Source organism: Nipponia nippon, unplaced genomic scaffold, assembly GCF_047370975.1.
Source record: "Nipponia nippon isolate SJK-2023a ecotype South Korea unplaced genomic scaffold, ASM4737097v1 scaffold_10, whole genome shotgun sequence".
NCBI lineage: Eukaryota > Metazoa > Chordata > Aves > Pelecaniformes > Threskiornithidae > Nipponia > Nipponia nippon.
The window spans coordinates 12,947,312-12,961,975 of NW_028262291.1; the positions used below are offsets into that span (position 1 = coordinate 12,947,312).

The 14,664-nt window shown below is 42.7% G+C and overlaps 1 protein-coding gene across 4 annotated transcripts in view; it reads left to right on the top strand.

Annotated features, from left to right (window-relative positions):
- The first annotated feature begins 111 nt into the window (after nt 1–111).
- Nucleotides 112–14,664, top strand: part of DENND5A (DENN domain containing 5A) — a 71,503-nt gene continuing 56,950 nt past the window's right edge. For all 4 annotated transcript variants that reach the window (XM_087745465.1, XM_087745481.1, XM_087745474.1 and 1 more), the window contains exon 1: nt 112–2,301. In XM_087745465.1, coding sequence (XP_087601591.1) covers nt 2,193–2,301 — 109 coding nt within the window. In that variant the 5' untranslated portion in view covers nt 112–2,192. The remainder of the gene's footprint in view (nt 2,302–14,664) is intronic.

Below are 14,664 nucleotides of genomic sequence, written 5' to 3' on the forward strand. Positions count from 1 at the left end.
AGTTTGAAGCACATCTGAATTTTAGTCCGAGATTCTCCTTTTAAGAAAATACTTATTGTCCCTTACCCTGTTGCATAGCAAGGCGTGTGTGTGTTTAAATATTGCTGCTCAACAGTATTTCTGGTAATCCTCTGCTTGCTTACTGGCCCATCTAACTTTATTTGCTAAATCTTCTAAATACATGGTTATTGCTGGAACAGTTAAAGTGCAAGTAAGAACAATTTTTTATTTCCCCATTTTACTCTTGACCAAAAAAACTCCTGCCAATATCTGTGCTGTTTCCCTAGACTTTCTGGCAAGTCCTTCCGAGACCCTCAGGCTATGACTTCTGTTTATAAGGGTTAAACTACAGTTCAGGCTTACTCAAAAGAAGTTTACCATGTGCTGAATACGTTGTCCTTTGCCACATCTAAAGCACACCAAGAAGCAAAATGTGCAAAAAATAGCTAGAGAACATAGCAGAATAAGGGCAACCAGATTTAGTTAGTTCTGTTCTCTATTGCTGTCTTCTGCAAACCACCAGGCAGGCTCAACGTAATCTAAATATATGTCTGTACTGTAGGATTAACTTGAGACTTTCACTCTGATATTGCTCCAATTATCCTGCTATCTTTATTGAAATCTCTCCCTCAGGTTTGCTACTGCTTTAAAATTGAACAGTCAGAACTGTCAATCAAATCTAAGCAATACTTTCATTCATTGATAACCCATTCTGTGGCCCATACAGTCTTAATCAAGTGAATACTAATAGCACCAGTGCTTCTTACAGTTTTTCCGATTTCCCAGAAGGACGGAAAAGCTCTCTGCAATTCACTAGGCAAAATGGTGTAAGAGCTTAGTTACTGTACTGCAAAAGGCTGCAGACCGCTGGCAGCGAAGTCTTACATGTGCTGCTGTCTCTAGTGCCCAGAAAGAACTCGGTATGTCTGGGCAATGTAAACTCAAAATATGTGAAGTTTCACGTGCTTGATAGCATGTTATGTTAGATTCATGGCTGATTAATTCAGCATTATGGATTCAGCAACCTTAACTACTTGGGCAACCGTAGATAATAATCCTAAAAGACTTGAAAGTTTTAATTTCTCCTCTTACAAGCCCTACAAGATAGGGAAGAATTCTGCTGTGAAAACCGCAAATAGAGAACTGAGTGAGGAGAGGAAGGGGAACTGCTTACAGACCTAATTTTTGTCTAGAGAGGCTATCCCAGGCTCCTCTATGGTCAGTGGGGAGAAGTGCTCTCCACTCGGAGCACGGGTATGTGTTACCAGTCCCTCAGTAACTTGGTTTGAGTCATTCTTGTTCTTCCCCTCTTCCCCAGGGGCTCTTTTTTCTCTTCCGTGCTGGGCCCGGGTGTGGGGGGATGGATTTCACTCATCTGTGCAAGCCCAAGTGTCAACAAGAGTTGTCTGTCATGCTAATTCAAATAGAAAAAAAAAAAAAAACCCTAAAACCAAACAATCCCAAAAGCACTTCCCCTGCACCCACCCTCTCTCCCCCGTGACCTGGGCCAGTTTCGGGGTGTGGCCGCCCCACAAAGCTGTGCAGTCACAACCACCATCGGAGCAGCAGCCTTCAGGGAGTGGGGATGAGAAGCTGTAGGTGCCAGGGGAAGACCTAAGTCCAGATGCGCTTTCAAAGCACGACCAACGCTAACCCGTGCTTTGAGCGAGCAGCCCCTGGTAGGGCCTCCCCGTCCCCTCTAACTGCAGAGGGGGGCAGAGCCTCTCCCTGCCTGAGGAGAGCCCCTGCGGGGAGCCCCTCACCCACCGACCCGCCGAAGCTTAGGCCGGCGCCGTAACCACGGACCCCTCGCCGGCAGGCACAGAGCGGAGCTGCCGCCCTGGCCGCATCCCCTGATGGCTGCCCGCCTCCCCGGCCCCTCAGGGAGCTAACGGCCCCCGCGCCCCCCGCCAACTGCCTCTGCGCGCGCCGCCCCCCCGCCGGAGCAGCAGCATCACGTCATCCCCCGAGCCCAGCGCGCAAGCGCAGCGTTGCGGCTCCCCTGCCCGCGCCGCCCCCCCCCCCCCCCCCGCGGGAACAGCTGGGGGCTGTACCCACAATGCCGTGCGGCGCTGCCCGCTCCGCTCCATCATGGAGGCGGCCGCCGCAGCTGGCGCAGCTGGCGCAGCCCCGCCGCCCGCCGCCGCCCGGCCCCGCACCCCCTGAGCCCCGCGCACCCCTCGGGCTCCAGCATGAGCGGCGGCAGCGGCGGCGGCTCCTCGGCACCCGGCCGCTTCGCCGACTACTTCGTCATATGCGGGCTGGATACCGAGACCGGGCTGGAGCCGGACGAGCTCTCCGGTGAGTGGCCGCCGGGTCGGGGGGCGGCGGCCGTTGGCGGTCGGCTCTCCGGGGGCGGCGGCGGCGGGACGGCAGCCCCTGAGGCGGGGTCCGGCCTCGCCGCCTCCCCGCTCCGCCGACCCCGGGCACCGTCTCGGGCGGCCCCGGGGCACTGCGGGGGGAGCCGTCGGCGTCCGCCGCCGCCCCCCGCCCCGCGCAGCGCCGCTGGTGCCCCGCGCCGCCGGCGCCTCGGGGTCTGTGTAGCTGCCCCGAGTGCTTGAGGTGCAGAAACGCCTGGCTGTGCACAGACGTGTATTTGTAGAAGTGTACTTAACTTCTCTAAAAACGCCAACAGGGTACCTCTTTCAAACGGCCTTTTCAAAGTGAAGGTTGTCTGGTGGCGGTGGTGTTATTCTAGATCATCTCTGTCTTAACAGCGATATGCTGCGCTCTTTTTGGAGCTCGGTTGCATTTACCAACTCTTAGTTAGGCTCCTGGACATTTGAAACACGCAGGTAATCCTAATGAGTCGGATTTTGGAGAAAAAGCGAAGACTTTTTGCTTGTTCTGTATTAAGTGGTGTTGTAGCAGCATAGGATAAGAATTCTCTTCCAGCAGTATCCGAAAAGAAATTGGATTAGGAAGTAATTATTCTGTTAGATGAGAATGTTCACACCAAATACACAGCTAAACCATACCAATCTATCCCACAGCACTGTGTCAAACCTGTGTTTTTGAGGTTACAAATCTGTTCTTTGTTTTAGCAGCACCTTGTTTCAGCTTTAGTTTTGCTGTACTGGCTTCAGTTAAATTAGATTGCTGCTTAGCATCTTTAACCGTTCAGAAAGATATAGGAATGCAGTCGTGAAAACCTGACCCAACATCAGTACTTACTTCGGGTATTTGATCTCAGAACTTGACCAATGATATGTTTTTGTTTTTTAAAGGGGCTTGCTTTTATAAGATGTAATGAGTTTTGGAGTTTTGGTGGTTTGTTTTTTTTTTTTACATCATTGTATTAAAAAAAAAAAACACTAAATAAACACTTGGTTTTTGTAGAGTGAAATTTGTGTTATTGTAACTGACTTCTTACATTGAACTCTCCTAAACTTTGGCTATGATGGAAACTTTCTTTTTTTTCTTTTCTTTTAATGACTTCAAACAAAATTTCTCATCTGGCCCTCATGCTGAGCAGCACCTTACCCTAAAAGAATTCATGTTTATCTCATATTAAAATAACTGTAGACTACAATTTGAGTCTTGAAGAGTGAACACAGCATAATGGTCCACTTTATAATGGCAGTTTAAATTACAGCATCAATTTAATTTAAGAAATCCAAGGGAACAAAATGCAATACAATTTCATTGAGGGATATGTGAGGTTCCACAGATTTTTCTTGATTAAATCACAAGTGAACAAAGTTTCTAGGTTTGAAAACAGTTTCTGATGTTAATTTTGTTGTTCATTTACTATGTATCTATTTGTGTAACATAGCGCAAGGCATACTTAGTAATACTCCCCGATCTTGATAGGAACGTGAATGACTCTCCTCACATAATTTAATTTAAAACCAGCAGTGTATTACTTTGAGCTAGCTATCTAATAGTAATCTGGAAGACATCAGTGCCTTTTTTTAAGTATTCTGTCTGAGTGCGCAGGTCTGAAAGCTGGAGCATGATGTTCTTTCTGTATTTGCTTTCCGTGTCAAGGACTACATCTATAGTATGTAAAACTGTAGCGTGCAATATATCTTGGATTCTGCTATTCCACCATGATACTGTAATGGTGTTGCTTGTGACAAGGTGTGGGTTTTGGGGGGAGGGAATAGGTTTTAGTATTTATGGGGGAGACTGATTTTTGCATGATTTGAGGAAAGGGTTTAAAAAGGGGGGGGGGCAACAAGGGGGAGGAGGATAAATTTATGATAACATCACAGCACATGAGCTAGCTGGAATTCCGGTGCATTTTCTTGAGTTTGTTGTGTTATTAATAATGCATGATCATGTGACTGATAATGCTTTCAAATCGTGTCTTAGGTTATAGCCTCCTCCAGTGCCCACCGATATAAATGGAAAGGGCCTCTGATTTCAGTGGGTTTTGGATAAAGCTTTGAAACACTTTGTACTTCCTGGAAGGCTTTCTTGTTTGAATGAAAGGGTTATTGTGCACTGTTTTTTTTCCCCTCCTTCTTATTTCTGTGCTGAAAAATAGATTCTGAATCCTTGTACTGTTGAAACAATTTGCTTTATAAGTGTCCATTGTTGGAAGAGAGGCGCTGGCACTTCAGCTGGTGGGCGCAGGGGTGGGGAGCGGGATGCTTCCCCAGCACGGTGAAGCCCGGCACAGTGGGTCTCTCCAGGGCTTTCCTGCGTCAGGGCTGCCGGAGCTCAGCCTGGCATGATGTCATCGCCGCCCCACCGCCGCAGGGGACTGGCGGTCGCTGCCAGGGCCCCTGGGGATGCTGCCGGCAGACTTTGTTCTCACCAAGCTAATGAAATTGTGTATTTCAGGTATTCAACCTTAATATTAATGATATAGCATTTTCTGTAGACTTATAAATGAAGCGTAAGAACATGAATTGATGCTCAGTCTAGTTACTTTGCTTGAAGAGACACCTATGATAGCGTTTTTCCTTTGTATGTTGGAAGCTTACAAAATAGCACAGCTGTAACACTTTTTCCTGAAAAAGTTGGCTGACTGATGGAAAATACACAGTGTGTGTGTGTGTGTATATGTTTTTTTTCTTTTAATAAAGCGAGAAATACTGTACTTAGGGCTTTGTAGTTGGCATGGGTTAAAGATAGCATGTTCTCTATTGCTAGGGCTTTTTTATCCTCAAATTCAAGTGATCTGGTTATCTGGGCATCCTTTCTTATTTTCATAATTGTGTTCACACTGGCTGACCTTGTAAAGCAGATAGACAACATTTACTAGGCAGGAGTAAAACAAAACAAGCAAGCAAACAAAAACTCAACACTGGATGAGGCCTGAGTTTCATCTAGTGTCAGTTGCTGAGGTGGACAAGAGAGGAGCTAAGGCACATTTCCAGGGGGTGTTGATGTGCCAGAAATGATGACAGAAATCTCTTGAGTATGCTACAAAGGTCTGTTACAGATACATTTCCTTCACAGAGGAAATCACAGAATGGTTGAGGTTGGAAGGGACCTCTGGAGGTTTTTGGGTCCAACTCCCTTGCTGAAGCAGGGTTACCTAGGGCCAGTTAGTTGCCCAGGACAGCGTCCAGATGATTTGTTAATATTTCCGAGGATGGAGACTCCACAACTTCTCTGGGCAACCTGTGGCAGTGCTCAGTCACCCTCACGGTGAAAAAGTGTGTCCTGATGTTCAGATGGAACGTCCTGTGTTTTAGTTTGTGCCCGTTGCCTCTTGCCCTGCCACTGGGCACCGCTGAAAAGAGCCTGGCTCCATCTTCTTTACACCCTCTCTTCAAGTATTTATATAATAAGATTCCCCCCTGAGCCTTCTCTTCTGCAGGCTAAACAGTCCCAGCTCCTTCAGCCTTTCCTCATATGAGTGATGCTCCAGACCCATGATCTTCGTGGCCCTTTGCTGGACTCTTTCCACTATGCCCATGTCTGTTTTGAACTAAGGAGCACAGAACTGGGCACAGCACTCCAGGTGTGGCCTCACCAGTGCTGAGCAGAGGGGAAGGATCACTTCCCTCAGCCTGCTGGCAATGCTTTGACTAATGCAGCCCGAGATACCATTTGCCTTCTTTGCAGCAGGGGCACATTGCTGGCTCGCGGTCAACTTGGTGTCCACCAGGAAATAATGAAATACATCAGCTACCAAAAATCTTCTGTGTGTAATATAACTTACCGTAATGCTGCAACATTATGATAGGATTTCTTAATTTAGGTTGTATGACTGTGCCCTGGAAAGGTAATGAGAATGAAGTCGTGCCTCATCTCATCTTTCAACTGGAGTCCCTTATCTGTTGAGTTAGAGTGATCTCAATGATGGTGAAAATACTTGCATTATATGGAACTGTTGGAGTTTCTGTTCTACATTCTTTTTCATTAAAGATTTTGTTTTCTTTTCCTCCTCTGTGGTGTGTTAGTTTTTAACAATCACTTGTCAATAGAGTTTGTTTATTATGGTAGTGGCAAAACAAAGGATTGATTTGCCATTGCATTACACTTATGTGTAATTGTAGTCTGGAAGGTGCTATTACAAAAGATGGAACTCAGACCTAAATATCTGGACACCATATTCTAATCTAAGATTTTTCTGTTGCACATGCCTTAGTAGTCTTGAATGTTGTATCATAAAGATGATAGTAGTTATTTCAGAAATAATAGTGTTACAAAGGAGAAATAGTGTAAAAAAAAAAAAAAAGAAAGAAAATGCTTATAATCTGTGAATAAAAGATCGATGATTTAATAATAGAATTGGTTTAAAAAAAAAATCTTATTCTGGAAGACTAAGGCCAGTGACTAGTCTGTCGCCTGTATTTCTTTCTGCCTTCCTTCCCAGTCTGAACTGGTCTTTTAAGGTTTGGTCCAAAAATTCATATATTCACTAAAGGGACTTGTGTTCCTTTTGCTAAAGTCCTTATCATGGTGCTTTGAGTTGTCTGTCTCATCATGAGCTTCATCCTTAAAGGAGGATGAAAATGAGTGTTAGGTGAAGCCCACGTGTCCAGGAAATATCCTTCCTGTAGGCACCCTTCATGTGTCTTTTCCGAATCCATATTGGGTCTCCTTTCGCTCTAGTGTATGCTGATGTGATACTATTTTAATTATTCTTTGTCTCTCATACCTTTTTTTGTATTTTGTTTTTAATGGTGTTGAGGCAAGATCTGTGTGTGTGTACATCATGTAGCATAACGGGACAGATTATGAGTAAGGCATCTATATGCTGGCACAGTTGCCACTTTATTAGTGCTGGTGTGTGAAATTCTGAAGACAGATGATACCTGGTGTGTAGTATTCACCTAGTTCCACTCAAAATTAATCTGACAAACTGATATTAGAGCAAGTGTTGTCTCACCTCATCCCTCTGTCTGTAACTGAAGTGTTGCTATTGTTCTATTTTGTTGGCTTCAGGTTTAAAATGACAGCTTATCTTCATACATTTCTTGTTGGTAGGGTTTATTTTAACAGCATTCTGTATCAATATAAACTTTTAAAAAATATGGATGTGATTAAATGATTGAAGGCATTTGTCACATATATAAACCAATAAATTGCTTAGTATTTCAGAATTGGGATAGTAGTTTCCTTTGTGGTAGTCCATGTAGTAATGCTGTTACCAGCACCTGTGTTAGTTTCCAAGTTCAGCAGACTTTAATAGTTACAGGCTTTTATTTTGCCTCAAAGGTATTTTAAGGGGTAGCTAAAGGGAAAGAGGAGGAAGAGCAAGCTTAATTTAAATTAGCAGGTATAACTTTCTGCCTGACATTTGACCTGTCTTGTATTTTCCTCTTTTGGGCATTTTTATCTTGGAATTAAGACATGGCATTTGGGGTTGGAGCCAGCTCCGATTCTTGCAGTGAAGCTCTTCTGCAATACCATTTATTCCTTGGGTAAATAGCGTGTGAGTAAATTTCTCTATCTTTGCTATGGTAGTAGTACCAACGTTTGCTGCAGATGTGAATTGCATTGGTGGGAGCTATTGCTTGATTTTTCCAAAGGCTGAAGTGTTCTGTGATTTTGGGGGTTTGTTTTTCATGTTTTTTTTTCCATCTTCCTCTCTTTGTCCATAATATGGATGGTAGCAGTGCAAGCTTCCCACAGTTCCCTAATGGTATGCCTCTTCCCTTGGGGATTCATTCTGAGACTGAAAGGGAGGTTTTTCAGTTTCTTTACTTCTCTGAGATTGCTCACCAAGGTGTTAACTCTGTGGGGGGCCTCTCCAGTAGCACCAAGGCTGAGACCACACACTGTTTTCCCATAGGTCACTGTGGACGAGCAGTAGGTAGCAACAACTTTTGGCTGGACTTACACTGGCACATGTGAAACATTTTAATCCGGATAATAGTTTATTCCACTCCTCCCTACCCCCTCTATCTTTTCCCAAGAAGCTGGAGCTGTTTGCCATGTTTGAGTGCCAAAAAGATCCTTTGTCTCTTTGGGAACTGAGGCAGACGTGCTAGGGTAGCTGATATGTAGAATAAAGAATGGGAGAGCTGATGTAAGGGGGAAGCAGCTGTACTTTGCTGAACTACATTTGAAGCCACAGTTTATTAGGTGATGTTTCTGTAATGCCAATCTTGTGATTATCATATTTGGTTTTTAGGTTAAACTAAGCTGTGTGCTTTACAGAATCATCCCCTCAAAACCCCCAAAACTCTTCATTTTTCCACCCTTCAATATTCAGTTACAAATTTGGCTTATTTGGAAGGCTCTTAGGTAAGGTTTGGGGGAGAGGAAAGGTTACAGGTTCTTGATTTGAGAATAGGCTAAAGATGCTAAAGCAGTGTCTAAAGAATTAAAGTTTACGAGTCTGACTTTTGATGCCTTTTAAAAAAGCCATAGGAAATTCACCTTATTAAAACAAGGCACACAAAGATAGGTTGATTTGGCTTTTTGTTCCTTTGGGGTTTTTTATGTTGTTTTGTTTTCTTTGCAGTTTCTTTTGCAAGAGAGAAACTACACAAAGAAAACATCTTAAATGAATTGTATGGGAAATACTGCCATTTGTAAATAAATAAAACACTCCCCCCCCCCCCCGCCCCCAATCTTCAAGTTGTTGATCCTGTAGTTACAAAACACTACAACTGCTTTTATTTGCTTTTTGACTTAGTGATGTCCTACTTGAATGTTCTTGGTAATGACTTCTCATACTTACGTGTTGAATTCTCTCTAACCTGCAGGGCTCATGTAGCAGAAATAATGCACATGAAGTGACAATGTCAGAAGCAATTACTTATTGATGCATGTTGTGCAGTAATTATTCTCTCTGAATTTCTTGACAACCCTTTCAGATTTGTGGTTTGTAGTCAAGTTTGCAGCGAACTGGGATGCTAACCCTGGGAGACATAAAATATTATTGCACAGAGAAATTATCGAGCATTCCAACACAAACTGGTGAATGCTGAAGAATTTACTTGGAGCGCTTCTGCTCAAGGCTTTTTTGTTAGTCTTTCCAGGCAAATGCTACTTTGCTTATGGTTTGATGGGCAAGAAACCTTTAGTTTCAAACTTTCCTGTGGAATTGTAGAATATTGCCTTTTTTATTTAGGTTTTTTTTTGGTTTTTACTGGTTGTATGATCAGCCACAGGTACAATGTGTACCTCTGTATTGAGTCATTTACATATTGATACTGAAGCATCTTGAGAAAGAAACTTTATCACATTGCATGGATAAGTGATCTGCATACAGATAACATGGCAGTCATAAGCAACCTTTTCATTTTCAGATATAGCAACATTTCAGTGTTTAACTGAGTGAGGAAAAAGGTTGATTTTACAGAAACAGATATTCTTGCAAGGTAACTTCAGGTGAGTTTGGAAAAGTTTTTTTGCAATTGTAGTTGCTGCTGGTTGCATTGCACTCTGTTGCAGAAATATGTGGTCAGAGGTCTCAAGGTTGCTGCAATATACTGATCTGTGCATTGCTTCTGTCCTCTACAAGCATACATTTTTGAGCTATCCTACCATTTGCATATATTACTTACTCCTCCTTAACTTGCTACTTTCAGCAAGCTCCCTTACCAACTGTTGTTTCTGGATTTTTGCTCCCCAAGCCCAGCACTGCCCTACTGATCTGTCATCAGAATTGCATTGGGGAAAAGTCCCTTAAGGTAACAAGGTCAGTGCCAGCTCTAACCAGCAAAAGACAGTCATGTCTCTTTCTGGCTCTTCTATGTGTGTGGTCTGGGAGCTTGAAATGTGAAATAACTCATTCAAAAGTTTTGCCGAAGGCTGGTAAAATTTCTATTTATCAGTATCTCGGTCATTTCTGAGAATGAATATGGCAGGGATTTTATGGCAGCCCAGGCCAATCTAACTGTAGGTTGTCATGGTCTCCCTTTCCCTGTCCTTACTGTGGTCATGTGCTCCTGTCTGCTTCCCTTGCCTGAGGACTCACCGGTCCTGCTGGACGTGGTTCAGTGCCGCAGGTTCCAGGGAACACCAGGCCTTGGTGTGAGGAAAGAGGCTGGTAATGTGCAGCCATTGATTAAATTGGCATAGGTGCCCTGAAGCACAGCTCCATTGGGGGCCATATTCAAAAAGTTCTTTAGACTGAAATCAGTTGAATGATCTGCAGAACACTGACTTGGCCTCGAAGGGGTTTGTGATCCAGAGGGCGCAAGTTACTTGTGCTCTCTGAGGTTGCTTTAATGCTGCAAGGTCGTGGCAGGCAGTGAGCATTGGATAGATGTCCTAGCGTTCACGTCTCCCCAGGAAGCGTGCCCGGGATCCATGAACTAACCTTTGCCTACGCAGAGGTCTGCCCTTGCGTGTGTTAGTAGCCTTGAGAATGGCTGCCATTTCACAGGTGAGGTCCTGTAAACAGGGCTTAATCTCGGCTTGGAAAATGAAGGAATCTGGACGTATCCACTGAATGAGGTGGATTGATGGTTCTTTGATAAATCATTCCATGAATACTCCTGAGTCTATTATGCATGCGTGACAAAGTGTGCTCTGGGAAGTACTTGTGAGGCGTATATGTGTGGGGTATTTGGTTTTTTTATTTGCATGTCTTTTTTTCCTTTTCCTTCCTATAAAGTCTTCCACAGTTAAAACTAGATATAACATAATGTTTTGTTTCCTCAAGCTCGAGCAGGGAAGGGATTTAACTCATAATCTTGGTTCTGTGGAACCGTGAGCTGTCATCTTTGTATATGACTTTGAGCAAAGGGGTGATCCGCAGTTATAAGTGGTTAACTTGGACCTGTGACTTGTGTTTTCAGGACTCAATAAAAGTACTGGACTTTGTTCTTCCTGTTCTAATCAGATTTTCATATTGAGAACTTTTTTTTTACTGGACATGAATCATGCCATGTGAAGAAGAAAGGTAAAATTGATATGGTACATGTAAAAGGAAGAAGGCTCGAGAGAAGTGGTTGGTGAGATGATGAGGAAGGATATAGTCAGAGCTAAGATAAACTTCAGAGTTTGTCATATTCTTTGACCAACTGTCAGCACATCTGATGAATTTTCTGGTATTAGAAATAACTTCTAATTTAAAAGTAGAAAAAAACCCCCGAAACATCAAGCAACTTGATGACTTTCTTACACGGCATTTTTTTCGGGGGGGGGGGGGGGGCAGTCCTTATTAAGGCAGGTTACTGCAAAACACTGTTCTCAAAGGTTAGATAACAAAGTGAAACATATTGGACAGGACTCATACTGAGATGGTTGTATAGCTGAACTTTTTGTATTTTGCTGATCTCTATATGTCACTGGAACCTGCTTGAAAGGCTTCGTGTGTATTTTAAGATATGGCTTTCCTCTTCAATGCAAAACCTCAGTGGTATCCCAGAAGAATACAAATACTTGGTTAAAGGACTGGACAGATAACATTTGGTCCTTGTGCTTTTACACAGACGTGTTTCCATCACTCCTCAAAACTGGAGTTGGAGGGCAATGGGAGTGCAAAAAGTAGGGACATTTAACTGGATGGGACATGTCACTGTAAAAGGAGATCCAGAGTGTTCAGGAGCGTTGCCTGAGATGGTCTGTGCTTCTGTTTGCTCAGGCTTTCCTGAAGCAGTCTCACTGGGTCTGCCAGTCTTAGATGGGCATGAGGAGAACAGCTGATTTCTATATTAATTATACTTAAAAAATATGCTTGTCTCCACTTCTGTTTTATATTTCTAGTACACGTAAAAGAACTGTGTTCTATTCTGAAGATAAGTCACCCTTTTCCTTTCTTAGTGTCTTCTGTTGCGTGTATTTCAGATCCATTGTGTAATGGAAATGGTGATCTCCCCCAACCCCTGTGGCTCAGAGCACGCCTGTCATTGTAATTTTGAGTGCTGCTTCTGTTGTTTAGTTGGAAACAGACCTAAATATCTTTCTGTAAGTCTCTTTGCTGTGGCTAAAGCAGAAAAGTTGTTTAGTAAAACAATTCTGTTTTTAAGAACATTTCCTTGAAAATTTCTGCCAGGCAGTCTTGATTAAAATACATTGTGTCCATCTGCTTTCCTGTGTTACATGCAAAGCAAGCTGAGGATTTTTTGGGGGGTTTTCTTGTTTGATTTCTGCCTTAGATTCTTGATGGTTTCTTCTGCCACTTCCCTGCCCCACCTCTTCCCGCCTTCCTTGAAACGGTACCAGAAAAATAAAAACAAAAGCTTTTGGTTTCCTGACCTTATAATCACAGAATGCAGATGTCCTCAGCTGTTTTTCTGTGCTGCTTTAAATTCATTGTTGCAGCATTTGAAACTATTCCGGAGTGTGTGTGGCAATATGTTTTGTTATCCACTAGATGAATGCTGAAACTTAACTGATGAATGGATATCTATTAATTCCTAAATTTTCATTTGCTATAGAGGGCTTGGAAGAATTTATGCTATCAAAGCAATGGATGGTCAAGAGATTATTTGTATCCAGTGGAGTTTACACTAAATATCCAGTTAGTGAAATGAACTCTTGTTTTTTATTTCAGTTCACAGTGAGGTTCTTCGTGTTACAATTCTAGAAACATTACAGTTCTTGAATTCTGGAATGCAAAAGAAAATGGGGAAAAAAACAGGGGATTTTTTACAGTCGACAGATTAGGGTTAACTTGTCTCTTTGTCCTTCTCATTTTTTTTAGTGACTGCAGTAGGAAGGATTGTAGTCCGTTGAATGTTAAAATGTATGTTGTATGCTGAAAGGAATGTGTTCTTATGGGACTGGGATAAGGGATTGTTATAAGCAAGTTTGGGTTCCCTAGATGACAAACAGGCCACAAAAAAGTTAGAGCCTTTCATCACTCGTTATTTCCTTCCTCTTCTCTCTACTTCCTCTGAAGAAAGCCCATTAACTTTCACAGATGAAAGATGGCACCTCACCCAACACATGTTTCAGTTGCACCTAAGACAGATACCTAAGTAGAGGGCAGTGCGTCCATAACATGTATTTGCACCTTTGTTTTAGAAAGGCATACAGTGGAATTCCTTTGCCTTTGAGCTCTTTTGTCAGGGAAAGTAGAACAGTAGCTTGCATAGAGAAGATTTTAGAGGAAGTCCCAGATGTGAAAATCATAGGTTGTAGATCCGTTACAAATCCGATAGAATGACAGCTGCTAGAGACAGTCGTTGAAGCCCCTGATCCATTAAAGACAGTGAATGAAACCCCTGATTCCAGTTAGTTAGACAGCAGTGCTGCAATAAAATGAATATCATCCTGAAGATTTTCTCATATGGATAACCTGATCCACTTTAAAAACTGTTAAAGTCCCAATTCCAGTAACAAATTTACTGGTCTAACCACCACTTCAGCTTGCGCTATGCCTGATGGTCTTGCCAACAGGGGGAGGGGAGATAGAAGTGCAGGACAGAGGGTTTATGTGTTTCAGGATAAAAGGGAAGAATTCTTTTTTTGTGTATATCCGAGGAGGAGGTTTGCTGGGGAAGGGGTCCTCTTTAATGAGAAATACGTGCAGTTCTGCTTAAGGAGGAGGAACTGGAAGGAAGGAAGCAAGTCATAATCTGAAGGCATTTGTCCATTGAGGGAGTGGCTGTTTGCTTACAGATTTGGCAGCTGCAGCTTTTCTTGATTCATGGTTTTTATTCCAAGAATTCTTGTTTAATGAATTGCTTACCTTAGTCTGCCAAACTTTGGATGTTTATGTCCCACATTGTAAAGGTTTTTTTTCCTGTGTGTGTGTGTGGTTTTTTTTTTTCAGTTATGTATGGTTTAATATTTGTTAAAGAAGGAATTGGAGAAACTTACTGTTTTGTTTTTTAAAATAAGCTTTGGCTATTTATTAGCATATTAATAGCTCTCTAGCTATGTATTGAAATGACTTTTCTTTAATATTAGAATATGGGTTTCTGAAAAATCAGAATGGTATTGCTGTCCAGATCTGGGGATTTTACCTTTTTTTTTTTTTTTGTGTCTGTTTTTTTAAGGGCTAGGATAAGTCAACAGGCTGCCGTCTCATTTCACATGTAATATGGTGCAGGCCGTATAATTTAGTTACTTGTTTGATTATCCCAGTTTTGCTCTTAAGACTTGGAAAGAGAATATTTGACCATTTCCATTGGCAAGGGGAAATATGGCGAGTCTTATTTTTAACAGAACTCTTTTGCCTTTGATTTTAAGACATTGGTTCTTGGCTTGACTGTCTTTCCGTGCCTACAGTGCGTCTTAAGCACCTGTATTTGCTTTTACAATGTAATCAGGTCAACTATTGGTCATCTGTCAGTCTGGCTAATCAAGAAGTCCTCAAATCTCTCGGTGTACATACCACCTCTTCCCCCC